This window comes from Schistocerca cancellata, chromosome 10 (genome assembly GCF_023864275.1).
Source record: "Schistocerca cancellata isolate TAMUIC-IGC-003103 chromosome 10, iqSchCanc2.1, whole genome shotgun sequence".
NCBI lineage: Eukaryota > Metazoa > Arthropoda > Insecta > Orthoptera > Acrididae > Schistocerca > Schistocerca cancellata.
This window is the reverse complement of record NC_064635.1, coordinates 144291602-144310818: the sequence shown is the minus strand read 5'-3', so window position 1 is coordinate 144310818 and position 19217 is coordinate 144291602. Positions and strand designations below refer to the sequence as shown.

Sequence of the window (19217 nt, the reverse complement as noted above, 5' to 3'; positions counted from 1 at the left end):
TCTCTGTGAGTGATAAATGGTGTTCTAGGTCTTCTGTAGAATGGAAAGAACATCCCGGCCGAACGGTTGGAAGCACATCATTAAGCGTTTGTGAAGTTTGAGAATGAGAAGAGGTACTGGCGGAAGTGAATATGTCGCGTGGCTGTAGCTGCGCAGCTTAGTTCGTAATAGCACTGACCTCGAAAGCAGAGGTTCAGAGTTTTAGTCCGTACTCGGCACATAGGAAAGTTGAGCTGCTTTTCCTTGTTACCTGGTGTGTTGCACTAAAACGGGTTTCCAGACGGGTAGCAGCGTTAACATACGGGGACATTTCGACGTACAGGCACTGTAGGTATAAGGATTTGTTTCACAGGAATCTGTAACTGCAGCCAAGTAGTGTCATTGAGGTATGTAGCACGCAGGTATTAACGATATGCTTCGGGAACTCAACTGGTTACCGATATCCTTTGGTAACTCAACTGGGAAGACGGCGCCCCTTTCGTCGCGAGGCAGTGTTGCGGAATTTTAGGAAGTACATTCCGCGTTAGGACTGCGAAGATAATATGAGAGAAACTAGTGCTCGTACGGATGGTTTTAGGCAGTCGTTTCTCCCTCGCTTTACAGCAGAGGAAATGACTAGTAGTGGTAGAAGATACCCTCTGTGTACTGTACAGTGGCTTGCGGAACACGTGTGTAGACGTAAATTTTCCTCGTGGTCGGCATCTGTCAGATTGTACACTCTCCTGTAAATGATTCGTATCAGTGACCTTACTAAACTGTTTTCATTTATATTCGCACCTCGCGTTCTTTGGAGTTGGTGTCACTGTATACTTAAGCTGGTCAGAAAACGAACAACCAGAAAAGTCGTCCATAATGTGCGCAGCAAAGGTACGGCCTGCTTATTTCGTGACAGACCTGCAGGATCGATACGGGTGCGTGACGAGCGGTGCGGAATCGATTCTGAGCGAGGACTGTGGAAGAAAGGCCGCTGCTCCATTGTCGTCCTGGCGACGGTGGGGCAGGGCGGGCTGCGCCCCGACCTCAGAAACTGGGCTCACACGGAGTTGTTCGGCGCTGCCAGTAGGTGTGTTCCGGCCGCTCTGCAACTCTTAGGAGTTCCATACAGCGGCTTTGACTATTTCTCGACCGTTCTAATCTCGAAAAACGTGGGAGGAATGAACAGCGACATATTTTTCCCTGCGGACCCCCGATTTCTCGTATTGTTTGAATCTTACTTCCGCAATTTGCCAGTACAAACTTATATTGCTATAACAAATTCGGCCTTACGCCATTGTCAAGTACAATACTCAAATTTTGTACAATGCGTAGAAAGTCTTACGATGATCATTTCTCCATTAGTAGGTGAGAGTCGACAAAACATTTTCAGTCAGAGGGGAAAGTTGGTGACTGAAATTTTCTGACAAGATCTCGCTGCAACGAAAAACACCACTGTTTTAATGATTGACATCCCATCTCGCTTGTCATATCCGTAACACTCTTCCCTCTACTCCGCCATAATACAAAACGAGTTGTCTTAAAAGTTTTCGATATACTCAGTCAGTGCTGCCTGGTAAGGATCCCATACAGCTCAGCAGTACTCCAGCAGAGGACGAATGACCGTAGTGGTAGAGGCAGTCTCTTTATTAGATTTATTGAACTGAGTTTCTGCCAATAAAACGTAGTCTTTGGTTAGTCTTCCCTACATTTTCTATGTGATAGTTCCATTCAGGATGTTCTTAATTGTAATACATGGGTGTTCAGGTGACTCTACAACCTTTATATTTCTCTAATTTACCATGTAACCGAAATCGGATGTTCTTTAATGCTCGCACTTTTTATTGTGTGGAGTGCATTGCTACTTTCCACACCATGTAGATAGCTTGTGTAAACCATTTTCCAATTTGATCTTCTGATGACTTCAGTAGGAAGGATTTCCTAACACTGTAAATTTGTATGCTAATTTTAAATTAACAACAGCCTCAGTTGCAATGTTTACCTAGATTTACTTAGGTTGCAGTTGGGATAACCCAACCTTCTTCAGAATAAAAGGAACTAAGATTATGAACAAATCCTTTTATTTTGAAGAAGGTTGGGTTATCCCAACTGAAACCTTGGTAAACATTGCAACTGAGGTTGTTGTTAATTTAAAATTAATATTTTAGAGTTGTTGACAGGGCCGCGAAATGTTGAAAATATTACATTTCTATGCGTTTTCAACAATTTCTTCTTTTTCAGAAATTATTTTCTTGCTAGTTTCAGTCTGAATTATTTTTCAGGGCAAATAGTAAAACTCGCCTATTACCATTAGTGAGTCATTTCCAAATCTTAATTCCTCAACATCCCTTGCTTCAATTCGTTTATATTCCACTACCTTTGTGGAAGTTATATATTATTTGATGACAAAAAAAAGCTTTCGCTGCAGTGGTTATCACTTTCGGTATGACACGCCCATTCCCAAACCACACACTAGTATTAACCGTAACTAGTCATGTAATATGGTGCCAAAAGGCAAGAATAGCTTCTGTACAGAAATTTGAACTGTGAGCAACAAGTACTCTCATTGATAAGATAGCCTGTGTGTCTACCGTAATAGTAGACACATACTAGCAATAGCATGTAACGGTAGACACATAATCTTATCAATGAGAGCACTTGTTGCCCACAGTTAGAATTTCTGTACAGAAGCTATTCCTGCCTTTTGGCACCATTTGTATGACTAGTTAAAATTAATACCAAGGTGTGTGGCTTGAGAAACCGGTCACCACTGCAACAGAAATTGTATATACGAGGGTTGCTTAGAAAGTAATGCATCACATTTTTTCAACTGTTCTTTATTGAACATAATGAGAATTACACGAAAGAATGGTGTTGTATCTACACATCCGATCTTTCCACTAATGTCCATCCCTTTCTATGGCCTTCCTCCAGCGCGAAACAAGTGCGTGTATGCCCTGTCGGTACCTTTCCTTGCCCTGGTTGCGGAGCCAGTGTTTCACTGTGTGAATCCCCTCCTCGTCGTCCTCAAAATGTCTTCCGTGAATGGCATCCTTTAATGTGTCCTCGCAGATGACATCAGGTCGCTGCAACTTGTCGGGTGTGACAGCCATGGATGGTCTCCTCTACCGCTGCAAATCGTGGACCTCACCCTTCGTGCCCAGCGACTAACTGTATCTCTGTCGACAGCAGATGCTCCATAGACTTTGCGCAAGCGTTTTTGAATATTCCTCACAGGTTCTTTCTCTACATTGAAAAATCAATGACAGCAAGCTGCATATAACGTACATTACCTGTAGACGCCATTTTGAAACTGTCTTGCAGGCACGCTATCTGTCGGAAGTGACGGAAAGATGGGGCACTCACTTACGAGACTTCAAATAACACATACGTAACGTTTCACAGTCGTACTACTGTTTTCGGCTGAGAAAAAAAATGCGGGGCATTACTTTGTGAGCAACACTCGTACATGCAAATGAGACGGACAAAATAAAAAAAAAAACTTAACAAATTTTCTGAGTACTATACAGCTGCGGATCTAGTGTTCCGAAGCAAAATGCCTCGAATCAGCATTTTTTTTGTTCTACTTTCGTTGCTCGTGTTACGATCTCTTTTTCAAGAATCTGTTCATTCCATTCAACTGCTCTTCTCAGTCGTTTCCTATGCGTGATAGATTTACAGTGTCACTAGCAAACCTCATTTTTTTTATTTCTTATCTCTAGACTTTTTACCCTTTACAAAACCTCTCTTGGGTTTTTTATCGCTTGCTTTTTCATTTATTGACAACTCTCCCACACACCCTTCTCAATTACCACATCCATTTCATGTCCTTACACTCTCGCGTATTTCTGAATGGCAACTCCCTCTACTCAATAGATGAATTTTTAGATATGTAGTAGTAGCTGTAAAAAAAATTAAACATAATTGTTTTGTCTAAAGAAAACTTGTGTTAAAGTGACACGTTCCACATCATTGCGAAATATTGTATTCATATACACTTTAAGTTGCTTTTTTGTAAACACATTTATAAACAAGTTTACCGTAATCTCAAAATATTAGTACTCAGTTTCATCATAGCCTTCCTACGGATGGCGATTATGACTGAAACAACCGGTTTTCGGTTATACCTTTTCTGTCACGCCAGTTTCACTGTTGATGCCGCTCAAAATAACTGGTTTACGAAGTAGAAGGTTGGCGGTTATTTATTTGTATTATTTCCTGTAATAAACGCAAAAATCAAACAAAGTTGGAAAAAATTTGACTCCCTCACAAACAGTTTCAAGTTACGAAGAATCAAAATATTAAATACAATGTCCACGGTTTGCTGTTTTTTCACGAAAAAGTGGTAAGAGGTTGAGTACTACAAAAAATCAGCAGTATTCACCTGTTGATTCTAATTTATTGGGAACTCTGCTCAGAAATCATGTTGTAATCGGAGATAATATCTACATCTATACTCCGCAAGCCACCTGACTGTGTGTGGCGGAGGGTACCTTGAGTACCTCTATCTGTTCTCCCTTATTTGGGCACTACCAACAGTCTGTGCGAAATGGTAAATTGACAGTGTTAATTTCTCCGTTTTCAACGGCGGGTTATGTAGAAACAGCCAACAGATCAGCTACTTTCTATTTTTATTGAATACTATGAGTGAATCGTTAAGTTTTTAATTTATTACTGTTACCATAATTTCCTTGTTCTTTAATTATTTCTTAGAACTGGCAGAGAAATCATTTTAAAATAAATGAAGTATTATACTTCATTGCTGCGTCAGTTCGTGAAAGTATTTCCGGACAGTGGTTGGTGGCTTTCTGGAATATAACGGACGTCCAGCGACGACATCGAGACACTACCGTGTAGACCAGGTGGGCGCAAGTCTTTCGCTGCACGTACTCGAATACCCCTGGCCACGACACGCGGCTGTAGTAGTTCTCATGTGTTCTTTACTCGTTCCTGGCGGCAAATTTTACGAACAAAAATTACTCATTAAAAAAAAAACTACAGTACCTTTATCGGTGCGCACGCGCGCGACACACACACACACACACACACACACACACACACACACACACACACACACACTTACACGCGTTCCGTGCCGTCACAGGTGGCAGGGATTCTCACGCACCGCCCGCCGCACTGTTTATCTACCCCCCTTTCGTTTTCGGTGTGCCGCTGTGGCGGAGTGTGGTCGCAGGCGTGCGTCCCTGCTCTGGGCGCACGTGTTCGATCTATCCATCGTCGGGCGACTCGGCGCTCGATAGCGGCCCGCAATGCCTACTGCGGCCACCGCCCTGCGGGAGAGACAGCGTCGGCGCCGGGAGCCTCGAGTCCAGTGCGGATGACGGACGTCACCGACCTAATCGAGGGCGCGAGAGCCACTACCTAACACTATAGCCCTAATACGTATCTACTGGTTTTGTGCTAACACTTATCTACCAGTAACTCCACCCCCCAGGGTTCGATTTCCGACCGGGCTGGAAATTTCCTCCTCCCGTGGACTGGGTTTGTGTTGTCCTCATCACAGACGCTCAAGTCGCCCAGTGTGGCGTCACCTGAAATAAGACTTGCCCCCACCCCGGCGGCGAACTTCCCCGGGTGGGGCCTCCCGGTCGACAGTGCCACACGATCATTTCATTTCATTCCCAGCGCCTACGTATAAAAGCCGATCCAAACATCTCGGTATTTATGTCCTTATATGTTTGTCCTACAAGGATATAATTTTGCACTGGTACTTATGTTCTCTGTCTGCAAAATGAGTTGCGGATGGAGTTGGTAGTAAATAAGTAAAAGATCGTGCTTGATGCTGTTTACTGCGTGGACAGCGAGAGTGAACTTCCCCCTTCCATTATTTGTTTTTTGGGGTGGGAAGGGTGTCTGCGAGAAATAGTTCAGAATAGATTTGAAATAATGTATAAAGTTTGTTGGAAGTTGCTACACGCAGTCATTCTCAATTATTGGATGACGATAACGTAATTTTCGCGCCATGCTTTACGCAGCCTCAAAACATACAGGGCTCAGGTGGAAAAGTACTTGTTTTGACGGGTGACAGTGGTGTTATAGTGATTCTGAACGGAAAATGTCTGTGCTCCTACTTCCTACTCCGAATTGTTTCCGAGGCAGAAGACATTTAAATCTCTCTTAGTACTTTTTTCCTCCATAATTAGGAAACAGTAACCTCCAGAGGTATTGTGTCGCAGTGAAAAATTAAACTACATTAAATTCCCTACAAAAAATGTCCTATTCATTTTTTCCTCTAGAACTAATAATTTGCGTGAAAACATGCATGCGACGTAGGTTTTGTAGGCCAGTTTGAGGTAGTTTACCGACACGTGTCAAACATCATATTGTTCGTCTCAACTTCCTTTACATTACTGTGGTACATCGTAAATAATCACACTGTTTGAATTACAAAGAAAATAAATAACGAAGTAGTTTAAATGTGTGTATCTCGGAAATCATTCGGAATAGGGCATACTCGTATGTCTGAAGTTTTTTTGTTCAGAATCACTAATACTGTCGCCTCCCAAAGCATGTGTCTTTCTTCCTTGCTGAGCCTGTATGCACAGTTTGTGACTTTAATCCAAGATGCGTCTGGAAGGTTCCGTAAATGGATTTGTACAATAAAGGGCACAGCTGTTACAAACATAATACCTTTAATGGTCTTCAAAATAGTCACTGTTAGTTACAAAGTAAGACTGTGAAGCTGAAGCTGTTGGAAACTGTCAGCAGACGCTCCTTTTGTAATCGCTCGAAGCATTCTGGCCACGCGCAACGTCTGCAGAGCTAAAGCCTTGCAGGGTTAATCTAAGACGTGGAAACCAAAAAGAATTCTGCCCGCACCATATCTGGTGTCGAACAGTCAGCTTGCATTGAGCGAGACGATGAGCATCCAGACGTTGCAGACATCCAACAACGCGTAACCGCGGTGCTTCGAGCGGTCCCACAAGAAGCGTCTGCTGCGTTTCCAACAGCTTCAGCTTCACTGTCGATATCAGAGGTATGTTGTAGCCGATGGCGACTACTTTGAAGACCAGTAAAGGTATTTTGTTTGTAACTCGTGTTTATGTCCCGAGAGCATTCACCAAACTTTCCAGGCGCACCCTCTACTTCATGTATTGTGTTAATCCTTACACTCCTTGATGAGTAGATTTTAACTGATCGTCAATTTTTTTTTAAATTCGGCCAATAATTTTATGAAATACTGAAAGTGAAATATTTGTTGCCCCTGGAAGCTGTTAGCTAGGCGACCTGCACCAGGCACTGGGCAACCGTTTTAACCATTTACATTTAGCAGTATACTGTAGGTATGTAATATAGTCGAATCTGGCTGTTACATAAGGTAGCGACACGCTATAAGTAGCACATCGTCAACTGTACTCAGCAAGCCACGTGATGGTGTGTGGCGGAGGGTGCTCTGTGTAGCAGTGACATTTACCCACCCTCCCACCGCGCCACTATGTTCCGCTTCGCTCCTGAATGGTGCACGAGAAGGTAGTTAGTTTTGAGGCCCCCGTGTGAGCTCCAGTCTGTCTTATTTTATATTCTGTCTTTTCGCGACGTACGCGTAGGAAGAAGCAATGTATCAGCTGAAATTTTTACCAATAAACCACACGGTGATGCCCAACTGGTCTCTTGAAGCGTTCGCCAGTGCATTTGGATGAAAATGGCCGTGACACCTTCGCGCTTACTTGAGGAACCTGTAACGAAACAGTCTTCTCTTTCGACCTTATCTCTTCCCTCTATCAGTTCTGTCTGGTAGCGGTCTCAGACTGACGAGCAGTATTAAAGCATTGGTCGAACGAGGACTTTGCAAGCTGTCTCAGTTGTTGGTGTACAGTTCCTGAGTATTGTGCAAATGAATCTCTGTGGAATTGGCAGTTAGCAGGCATTAGCTGAATGCTGATGCTTGATCAGCAAAGTAACTGATAGCCGAAGCAGAGGGGATGTAAAATTCAGAATGGCGATAGTGAGAAATGCTTTTCTGGAAAAAATAACCATGGCATCCAGTTTGTTAAATTTTGCAGGTGAAGCAAAAACGGTTTTAAAAAATATGAACTGATACGCACGTAGCAACGTAGTAACTGTATAGTAATTTACTTGACAAATTAAAGAGGTAAATACATTTCAAATCTCTTTGATTATGGAGTTATTGGTTACTGGGATTAAGTTCTCTCAGACAGATGAAGTTACGAGGTTTTTTTTCCCTGCCATCGAAAAATATGGTAACACTGAATATAAATTTAAGTGTTAGGATACGCTTTCTGAATGTATTTCTCTTTAAGTGCAGCGTCATGCGGAAGTGATACTTGGATGATAAACAGTTCAAACAAGAAGCTAATCGAAACTTTTTGAATGCGGTACTACAGAAGAATGTTTAAGCTTATGTGCGTAGATCAAATAGATAATGAAAGCGCTGAATGGAATAGGGGAAAGAAATTTGTGGCACAGCCGGACTAAAGTAAGGGATCAGCTGATAGGACAGAACCTGAAGGATCAAGAAACCATCAGTTTGGTGTGATTCTTGAAGTTTTCCTAGCGAACTGAATATTCTGTGAGGTTTCGAGATTGCAGCCGGATCATGTTGACTTACCTGAAGATAGTTGAACGATTTCCAGCCCAAATATTTCGGTAAGAAGTCAACATGATCCGGCTGCAATCCCGAAACCTTGTAGAATAGTTCGGTGATGGATTGAAATGTGTGGGATAAAAATTGTAGGCGGAAACTAAAGACTTGACTGAGCAAATTAGTGTTTGTAGGTTGCAGGGATAGCAGCGTGAAGGGGTGAATCAAACCAGTTTTTGCGTTCCTCTGACCTTAGAAATTATTTACCCATTCAGTTATAGGAGGATATGCGTGGACTAGGAACCATAGTAAAAGTCAGCATTTTTCTTGTTAACAAGCATCTCCGGTGGTGCAAGAAATGGTAAGTGATAGAAATCCTCTGACCTCGGTTCGAGCTACAGGCACTTGGATCTGTAGTCTACCATGTTACCACTGAGCCATCGAACCACGATGCCTTGGTACCAGGAGACATTTCCCGTGGGGGCTTGTCACTATCACTCATGCTTGGGGGGGGGGGGGGTTGGAGTTGGAAAGTGGTGACTTGTAACCGTAAGTCCGCTTGGAACAGTTTCAGCCAAATGGAGGGTCTTCAACACCTTTGACTCCAAATCGTTAGTTTAAAAGGAAAAAAAAATGGTTGTACAACTGGAAAATAAACAAAACACACGCATCTTCTAATTAACTGTAGGAACGTTTGGTACTTTTCGAGAAGAGAAAAGAACCGGTATCAAATAGTCATTTTAACAACGTGCTGGACACAGTGCATTGTTGAAAAACATCTGACTTAATGAAAAAAGAAAAAAACCGACAACTGCCATGGTTGTAAGCTTATCGTGGTCCGTAGGTGACCGACTAACAAAACATTCTTTATTGTTGCGATTAAGCCATCTCAAACACACCCAGGGGCCCGGGGTTTCTGGGGTGTTGTGAAGAAGATGAAGTGAGAAAGCAATCCGAAACGATGGATGTTAGTGGGAATTTCTATTTGTCCATGTAGTTAATCTGGTTGCTGACGATCAGTATCGTTATTTAAAAGTAGTCGATGACCCGGCAAGGGCCGTTAATATACTTATTCCCGCCGTATATTTATTTGATAGCAGCCACAATGAAACCTGTCTATATAAAGACTGACTCTGAGACACTTCGAGTAGTTCCAACCAAACTTAATACGTACACAAGAAACCGCACCCCTGATTCTTTAAAGAATGGAACTCTCACGTTTAAAACAGCTTCAGAGATCTGAAATGAGTTAATGTGTTGACTGTTTGAAGTTAAGCACGTAAAAGATTTATAGCTGAAGAAACAAAATCCTAATTATGTAGATTTTATTATTATGGTTGGATAATTCGCCCAAGGACTAATGTAGTCGAAACCAAAACTGCCTGAAAAATGTGTAGCGAATAGAGATAATAGTAAAGGAGTAATAAATTAAAATCTGATGCTGATGTTTTGCTGCATTTTGTGCGGGGTATCTGCGAGAAAAGGCTTAGACAGTGGTTGAAGCTGCGTGTGAAGTTTGTTGGAAGTTGCTAAGGCTCTGATTCTCAAATGCTGTATGAAAGTAGTATAGGCATTTTCGCACGGTGAGCTGCTCCGTTTCAAGAGACATACGCTGTTTTTACCAGTACTTGTTGTGTTAGGCATTTCTCATGAGCAGATCATGACAGCATTTTAAATTCAGTCAGTAATTAAATATTAACTATCAAATTTTTGTGACCCTGGAAGGCGCTAGATAGGATACCCGCCGTTTAGTAATATAGATGATTTGCTATGCTAATTTGTAAACTGTATTTATATTTTTTAAACATGTAAATAAGCTAAATTTGGTTTTGCACTGCAGATTTCATTTCTGTTCATATTAATTATAAGACTGGGTTAAGTGCGTAAGTTTACCATGCCGAAAAAACGACTTACTTTTGTTACAAGAATTACACTTCGTTTAGATTCTCTCCATAAATATGTTGCCTGTATCGAGGTGGCATTTCGGTTGAGATCTGTTTGCTAGCTCGAAATACCAGGCTCGAGCTAGCTGTAACGACAATTTGGCAGACTATTTGTAATGGAACATTGTGACTCACTTTTATAAAAGCTATAACAGCACTCTTAACGTCCACAAAAGATACCATTAAGTACTTCCAGTACACGATCAAGTCTTGTGAATGATCCGTGACATAGATTACTGTGTAATGCAGTCCTTACGCCATGTTTCAGGTTTTTGCGATGGCGCTTTGCAGTCACCGTGTGAGGGGCTTTAACTCTTCATTACATCTCTATTAGTTCTCTCCTTGTTATGTGCAACATTCGCTCACGCAGCACTAGAATCCGTCTTCTGTTGAACTTGAGGCCTTCTTTTTTCTTGTTGAAATTGTCATGTTTGTAGTTTTCTAATACTGTTGTCGTAGCTCCTCTCCACAGCGAGAACCTGCGTGTCGGCTAATTTTGTTATATGGTCGGTCTCTCAGTGCGTGTTCCGCCGCGGGCGATTTCTCCACCTATTTAAGTACTCAAATGTACAAACATGTTGTGATTGTTAATAAGCGTGCGAAATATGCTGCAGTGTGAGCAAGAATGTAAAAATGAAAGCTCCACTTCTGAGTAACTGAGCGATTTTAATCTATTTTGTTTCATCTGATAAATGCGAATAACGACGTCCGATAATTTAATACATCAATAGATTGCAAATTAAACTGGCATTTGAATAGTGTAGCCATGTACAGAATACATTGAGCCAAAATGATGGGGAACCCGCCCCCCCCCCCCCATAATACTTTTTTTCGGTAAACTCGGTAAACAGGTTTTTTCTCGCTTTTTTCGTAAAAGTAGCGATCTTGTCGCTAGTTGACTGCTCGTACAAAAACTAAAATGTTTATCCCCGGGAAATGTCAATATAAAGGAGCATTTCTTGTAAAAGTGAGGCTACTTTTCGAGTTTTACTCTTTGCTCCGTGCGTAGTCAGTGCTCCTTGGTCCCGACTGTCCTCTGTTCAACAATGCAGTGGCGACTTCGGCTTCGGCCCTTGAACGGGCTGTGAAGCCTGTCGACCATTACCATGAGCCCTGTAGGAAAGAACTTCTCAGAAAAAAGTAAGTTTGAACTTCCATTTCCCAAAGAAAATTCTGAGGCGCTTTGCTTCCTTTTCTTGCACGTGCGAAAGCTGCTTTCACACGACACCGCGTAGATCTTTCATTTTTGACATGTTCGGTTACGTAGCCCCGTAGACGTCAAAATACTATGGTTGGCCGGTCGCATCAACGTTTTTAATAATGCAGTGTTCGTTTTTTACCTATTTTTAGGCATTTAAATGCCGGAATTCTGTGTACGTTTTCGCATGCATCGTCAATAGGGATAACCGAACTTAATAATAGTGTATCATATTGCTGTATGTTGATCATATTACATTACCGAACGGCAGTGGTAATCCATTCAAAATTTAAGCTTCTATGGAGTGCCGTACGTAACTGTTGTATCTGCAAGAACCATCTAGTAGATAGTAATTTGCTCTACTAATCAGTGACATGTGGTAATGTCTTCTTCCTCATTTTTTGGTGCGCGTTATGTTTTTAATGTTTTTTTATTAAAAACAAAATAATCTTTCTGTTTCAGTGGTAATTTAAATATTCAGTCCCCATATCAGTATTTATTTAGGATTAATATATTTTTTAGAAAAATTCGTATCGTGGTCCCCCTACACATCTGAGTCCTTTTTTTTCCCTCGATTCGTGTTCTTTACGATAGACAATTAAAATGTACATGTATTCGTAATTGCGTACAGCGGTTTCCACGTGAATTATGTAAGCTGTGTATTTTCCAACACTAGATTAGATTTATTTCGGTTTTTGTTGGATCCTCAATTGCAGTAGAGCTGTGACTGATGATGATAATTTTAATTTCACCAATTTTTCCCCCAGTGTAGTAAGTTCTCGTCATTAAACCTACATTTGTTGTTTGTTTCAAAATACCGCCAGTGATATGACGCTATATTCACTGTTTACATCGTTTGTCGCATATTCACTACGTCACTGGTCGAAGCCGACTGCAATATCGCAGTTTCCTTTTCATGCGAACTGTATTTTTGTTAATGTGACGTGAAGGTTGTTTGATTCCAGATGTCAAGTCCGTTTATATTACGGAAAATCAAATCTCGTGTGCCTCAGTTGGAACAACAAAATTATTTTACAACAAAAAGTACATACATGCAGCTACTTATATTCTATAAACGTTGAGCGGACCAGGCTACGCAGGAACAGGCTACGCAGCAATGTTGGAAGACTCAATAAAATGGAGCTTTTCGTCGGGTGTTTCATGTAGACTCCTGTAACCACCACCGAAACGTCTGTGGGGGGCACCCATTTATAGTGTGGCTGGTGGTTATCTGAGTATCACAACAATCAAACTTGCTGTCAGTGCAAAGCCCCCACATGTACTTGTTGTATTTGCACATACCGTGTACAGATTCACTAAGATGAGAAATTCTGAAACCTTTGCCAGTCGGGATGTCCTCGGTTCTGGATTTTAATGGCTTGTTACTCCTGTTTCCATTCAACATTCCAGTTGAATCTGCTGGAGAGTATTTGGACTCCACCAGCATATACTGGTCTTCTGGATTTCAGATGTTCCCTAGGCAACAAGAGTAAATCTTCTTGAAAAGGGATAGTCATTTTTAGAAACTTCTACATCTACATCCATACTCCGCAAGCCACCTGACGGTGTGTGGCGGAGGGTACCTTCAGTACCTCTATCGGTTCTCCCTTCTATTCCAGTCTCGTATTGTTCGTGGAAAGAAGGATTGTCGGTATGCCTCTGTGTGGGCTCTAATCTCTCTGATTTTATCCTCATGGTCTCTTCGCGAGATATACGTAGGAGAGAGCAATATACTGCTTGACTCTTCGGTGAAGGTATGTTCTCGAAACTTTGACAAAAGCCCGTACCGAGCTACTGAGCGTCTCTCCTGCAGAGTCTTCCACTGGAGTTTATCATCTCCGTAACGCTTTCGCGATTACTAAATGATCCTGTAACGAAGCGCGCTGCTCTCCGTTGGATCTTCTCTATGTCTTGTATCAACCCTATCTGGTACGGATCCCACACTGCTGAGCAGTATTCAAGCAGTGGGCGAACAAGCATACTGTAACCTACTTCCTTTGTTTTCGGATTGCATTTCCTTAGGATTCTTCCAATGAATCTCAGTCTGGCATCCGCTTTACCGACAATCAACATTATATGATCATTCCATTTTAAATCACTCCTAATGCGTACTCCCAGATAATTTATGGTATTAACTGCTTCCAGTTGCTGACCTGCTATTTTGTAGCTAAATGATAAAGGATCTATCTTTCTGTGTATTCGCAGCACATTACACTTGTCTACATTGAGATTCAGTTGCCATTCCCTGCACCATGCGTCAATTCGCTGCAGATCCTCCTGCATTTCAGTACAATTTTCCATTGTTACAACCTCTCGATACACCACAGCATCATCTGCAAAAAGCCTCAGTGAACTTCCGATGTCATCCACCAGGTCATTTATGTATATTGTGAATAGCAACGGTCCTATGACACTCCCCTGCGGCACACCTGAAATTACTCTTACTTCGGAAGACTTCTCTCCATTGAGAATAACATGCTGCGTCCTGTTATCTAGGAACTCCTCAATCCAATCACACAATTGGTCTGATAGTCCATATGCTCTTACTTTGTTCATTAAACGACTGTGGGGAACTGTATCGAACGCCTTGCGGAAGTCAAGAAACACGGCATCTACCTGTGAACCCGTGTCTATGGCCCTCTGAGTCTCGTGGACGAATAGCGCGAGCTGGGTTTCACATGACCGTCTTTTTCGAAACCCATGCTGATTCCTACAGAGTAGATTTCTAGTCTCCAGAAAAGTCATTATACTCGAACACAATACGTGTTCCAAAATTCTACAACTGATCGACGTTAGAGATATAGGTCTATAGTTCTGCACATCTGTTCGACGTCCCTTCTTGAAAACGGGGATGACCTGTGCCCTTTTCCAATCCTTTGGAACGCTACGCTCTTCTAGAGACCTACGGTACACCGCTGCAAGAAGGGGGGCAAGTTCCTTCGCGTACTCTGTGTAAAATTGAACTGGTATCCCATCAGGTCCAGAGGCCTTTCCTCTTTTGAGCGATTTTAATTGTTTCTCTATCCCTCTGTCGTCTAATTCGATATCTACCATTTTGTCATCTGTGCGACAATCTAGAGAAGGAACTACAGTGCAATCTTCCTCCTTGAAACAACTTTGGAAAAAGACATTCAGTATCTCGGCCTTTAGTCTGTCATCCTCTGTTTCAGTACCATTTTGGTCACAGAGTGTCTGGACATTTTGTTTTGATCCACCTACCGCTTTGACATAAGACCAAAATTTCTTAGGATTTTCTGCCAAGTCAGTACATAGAATTTTACTTTCGAATTCATTGAACGCCTCTCGCATAGCTCTCTTCACACTACATTTCGCTTCGCGTAATTTTTGTTTGTCTGCAAGGCTTTGGCTATGTTTATGTTTGCTGTGAAGTTCCCTTTGCTTCCGCAGCAGTTTTCTAACTCGGTTGTTGAACCACGGTGGCTCTTTTCCATCTCTTACGATCTTGCTTAGCACATACTCATCTAACGCATATTGTACGATGGTTTTGAACTTCGTCCACTGATCCTCAACACTATCAGTACTTGAGACAAAACTTTTGTGTTGAGCCAACAGGTACTCTGAAATCTGCTTTTTGTCACTTTTTCTAAACAGAAAAATCTTCCTACCCTTTTTAATATTCCTATTTACGGCTGAAATCATCGATGCCGTAACCGCTTTATGAGCACTGATTCCCTGTTCTGCGTTAACTTTTTGCCGACAAGAGTTGTCAACGAAGGTGAGTTGGACAGGCGTTAGATAGTATTGGCAGCCAGCGTATAGGTTTAGATCCGACCGTGCTTCAAATGGTCCTCATATCTGGATTCAAATGAACTTCGACATTGTATTAAAAATTAAAATTATTAGGATACTAGTATTCAAATGGTATTATGATATTTATTTGTACCAGACTGGTGGATGAGTAGGAGACGAATTCAGTGATATGACTCTTTTCATAGATACGACATGAAATTACTGAGAAAAATACACCGATATGAAAATTTTCTTGCTCTGGCAGTTTTAACGGTGAACCAGTTGCTTTGTGACACCAGTGGCCGGAACAGTATTCGGTGTATGTTTTGATCTGTCTTCCCTGCTTTTTATTTGGTTACATATTTGGGGCACTACATCTACAGGGCTATTACAAATGATTGAAGCGATTTCATAAATTCACTGTAGCTCCATTCATTAACATATGGTCACGACACACTACACACACGTAGAAAAACTCATAAAGTTTTGTTCGGCTGAAGCCGCACTTCAGGTTTCTGCCGTCAGAACGCTCGAGAGCGCAGTGAGACAAAATGGCGACAGGAGCCGAGAAAGCGTATGTCGTGCTTGAAATGCACTCACATCAGTCAGTCATAACAGTGCAACGACACTTCAGGACGAAGTTCAACAAAGATCCACCAACTGCTAACTCCATTCGGCGATGGTATGCGCAGTTTAAAGCTTCTGGATGCCTCTGTAAAGGGAAATCAACGGGTCGGCCTGCAGTGAGCGAAGAAACGGTTGAACGCGTGCGGGCAAGTTTCACGCGTAGCCCGCGGAAAATTGGCTCATGCCAGAACTGGAGACCGACAGCGCCGACTTCATCTTTCAACAGGACGGTGCTTCACCGCACTTCCATCATGATGTTCGGCATTTCTTAAACAGGAGATTGGAAAACCGATGGATCGGTGGTGGTGGAGATCATGATCAGCAATTCATGTCATGGCCTCCACACTCTCCCGACTTAACCCCATGCGATTTCTTTCTGTGGGGTTATGTGAAAGATTCAGTGTTTAAACCTCCTCTACCAAGAAACGTGCCAGAACTGCGAGCTCGCATCAACGATGCTTTCGAACTCATTGATGGGGACATGCTGCGCAGAGTGTGGGAAGAACTTGATTATCGGCTTGATGTCTGCCGAATCACTAAAGGGAACATATCGAACATTTGTGAATGCCTAAAAAAACTTTTTGAGTTTTTGTATGTGTGTGCAAAGCATAGTGAAAATATCTCAAATAATAAAGTTATTGTAGAGCTGTGAAATCGCTTCAATCATTTGTAATAACCCTGTACTTCTATACTCTAAAAACCACTGAGGTACACCGCAGATGGTATGCTCCATCGTACCACTTGGTTAGGGTTTCTTCCTGTCCCATTCACGTATGGAGCATGGGAAGAATGATCGTTGGAATGCCTCTGTAAGTGCAGTAATTGTTCTAATCTTATCCTCACAATCCCTGTGTGAGTGATACATAGAGGGTTGTAATGCTTGGCAATAGGCTTTTGTATAGCCTGTCTCTTCCATAACTCTGTCTCCTACTGTCATATTGCTGGGGGAATCATGTTGTGTGAAGTGTCCCTTCGAGGTAAACAACATTCTGTAAAATTAAATAAAATTATATAACAAAATTTGACATTTTGACTGATTTGCTGCAGATATATTAAAAAAAAACCTACTTGAATTTTGAAGGTTAGCATATTTGTTGGATCATTTACTGCATGAGTAGTGAAAACATACTAAATGATAAACTGTCATCTTTCATCATTTCAAAGTAGTGTCAGAGAATGAGTTTCGTAATGTGTTCAAATCATGTGCGTAAACTTTGCAGGAAGTTCCTAAGCTCTCTCATTGTCAGATGCTGGATGAATATAGTCTGGGTACAGAATGAGATTTTCACTCTGCAGCGGAGTGTGCGCTGATATGAAACTTCCTGGCAAATTAAAAATGTGTGCCGGACCGAGACTCAAACTCGGGACCTTTGCCTTTCGCGGGCTGCTCTCGCAGGAGAGCTTCTCTTAAGTTTGGAAGGTAGGAGACGAGGTACTGGCAGAAGTAAAGCTGTGAGGACGGGCCTTGAGTCGTGCTTGCGTAGCTCAGTTGGTAGAGCACTTGCCCGCGAAAGGCAAAGGTCCTGAGTTCGAGTCTCGGTCCAGCACACAGTTTTAATCTGCCAGGAAGTTTCATAGTGTGGGTACTTTATGTTGTGAACTACACTGCCTCAAGACATATACAAAGTTTCTAGCAGCAATACTTGCCTTATTATGATAAAGATTTAACACAAGATGATACCTCTCAATGAGTAGGTCATGATGGCATTTTAAATTTTTAAATTCAGTCAATAATTATACAAAGTATTTAAAATTGAATAGGTAAAATTAAATATGATGCTAAATTTTTGTCTTAATCATTTCAGTGATAAAATTTTAGAATTAGATTTGGTCTGGTTACAGACTTCAGACAGTACAGCAATTACTGAAATTGTAATGGTGTGTACAAACACTTTTTGATGTGATGATCTTTGGACCCAGTGATGACCGCATAGATACAAGAAATAGATTCACTTAGGAATTGTGTGTGTTTCCCTATCTGACATTTGTAAAACGTGTAGCAGAGTGCTAAAGTAAACTATTGAGCCCAAGGGTTTCACATTAAAACTTAGCTTGTGATATTTGAAAATATACTTTGTACAGTGTGCTGTATTGATTGTAGAAGATGCATATTCAGACATTTTACTGTTCGTGTTTTCTGCTTCCAGTACCACTAGTACTTGGTAGTAGAAGACTAAAGCTTTCAATTTCATTCTGTGGCATTGTAGTGTCCATTAGATACTGGACTTGTGTGTAATAATCATTTACCTACTGCAGAAAAAGTAGTAGTTCATGAGCAATTCTTCACTTTGCATTTTCAGGATCAGAAAAGAGAAATGCTCAGAGGTTAGCAGTATTGCAAGCTATTGTGAAGCATACGGAAGGAGGTAAAGAAAGATTGTTTCAATCGGGTGTCTGGTTTGGTAGTATTTCGAAGTTTTGTGGTGTAGGTACATGATCACATGTGCACATCTTCCTGTAATGGCGTGACTGTAGATGCCCATTTGATTTTGTGTGTATCATGTAGTGGATGTAGTAAAATGAGTATTATTTCAACAACAAAATTTCAGTGTATTGAAAGTCATTACCTGGGACGGCACTTTCAGAAATATACTTCAGGCTTAGGTTTCTGAAGTCTGAAATTGGAGTTCCATTTCATTGGACTGTTGTGGAACCAATTAACTGTAAGTGGAGAGTGGGAAGGTACAGATTCCTCCCCTATTCAGTTGAAAAAAATATCTGGTGGAGAATGGTTCAGTAATGAGAATCAAAATTTTGTAGTCTAATGTATAATAAGTCTCCTGGGATTTCTAACAAAGGAAAAATATTAAATTCAATTACTTTCATACTTTTACCCAACTCGTGTGAAGTGAAACTCTCTCGTTAGTTGATAACTTTGAGGAAGAAAATTTTCAGTCTCGAAAGCCCTGTGAAATCCATGATTGCTGAGGTCTATGGAGTAGTAGTGATAGTACTTGGTTTGCAGTTGTGTTGATAGGTATAGTGTGAGACTTTTAGTACCCCTGTGTGCCCCTTGATACAGTTTTTGTGACTGGTGTAATATCCCTGAAACCCATAACAGTGTTTCTGCTTTTACTACAAATTAACCTGGTACGTGGCTGCTTTTCCTCCTGCTTGGCAAGAGACAAAATTAAAAAGACCGGTCCACAACACTGAAACTCTG

At 41.6% G+C, this 19217-nt stretch overlaps 1 protein-coding gene across 5 annotated transcripts in view; it reads left to right on the top strand.

Annotated features, from left to right (window-relative positions):
- Window positions 1–19217, top strand: part of LOC126106762 (glycogen synthase kinase-3 beta) — a 323063-nt gene that overhangs the window by 234798 nt on the left and 69048 nt on the right. Inside the window, exon 2 of one of the 5 annotated variants that reach the window (XM_049913137.1) lies at window positions 18355–18420. The exons of the other annotated variants lie outside the window; for them this stretch is intronic. Within the exon in view, the coding sequence (XP_049769094.1) occupies window positions 18355–18420 (66 nt within the window). The remainder of the gene's footprint in view (window positions 1–18354; window positions 18421–19217) is intronic. 5 annotated transcript variants of the gene reach the window in all.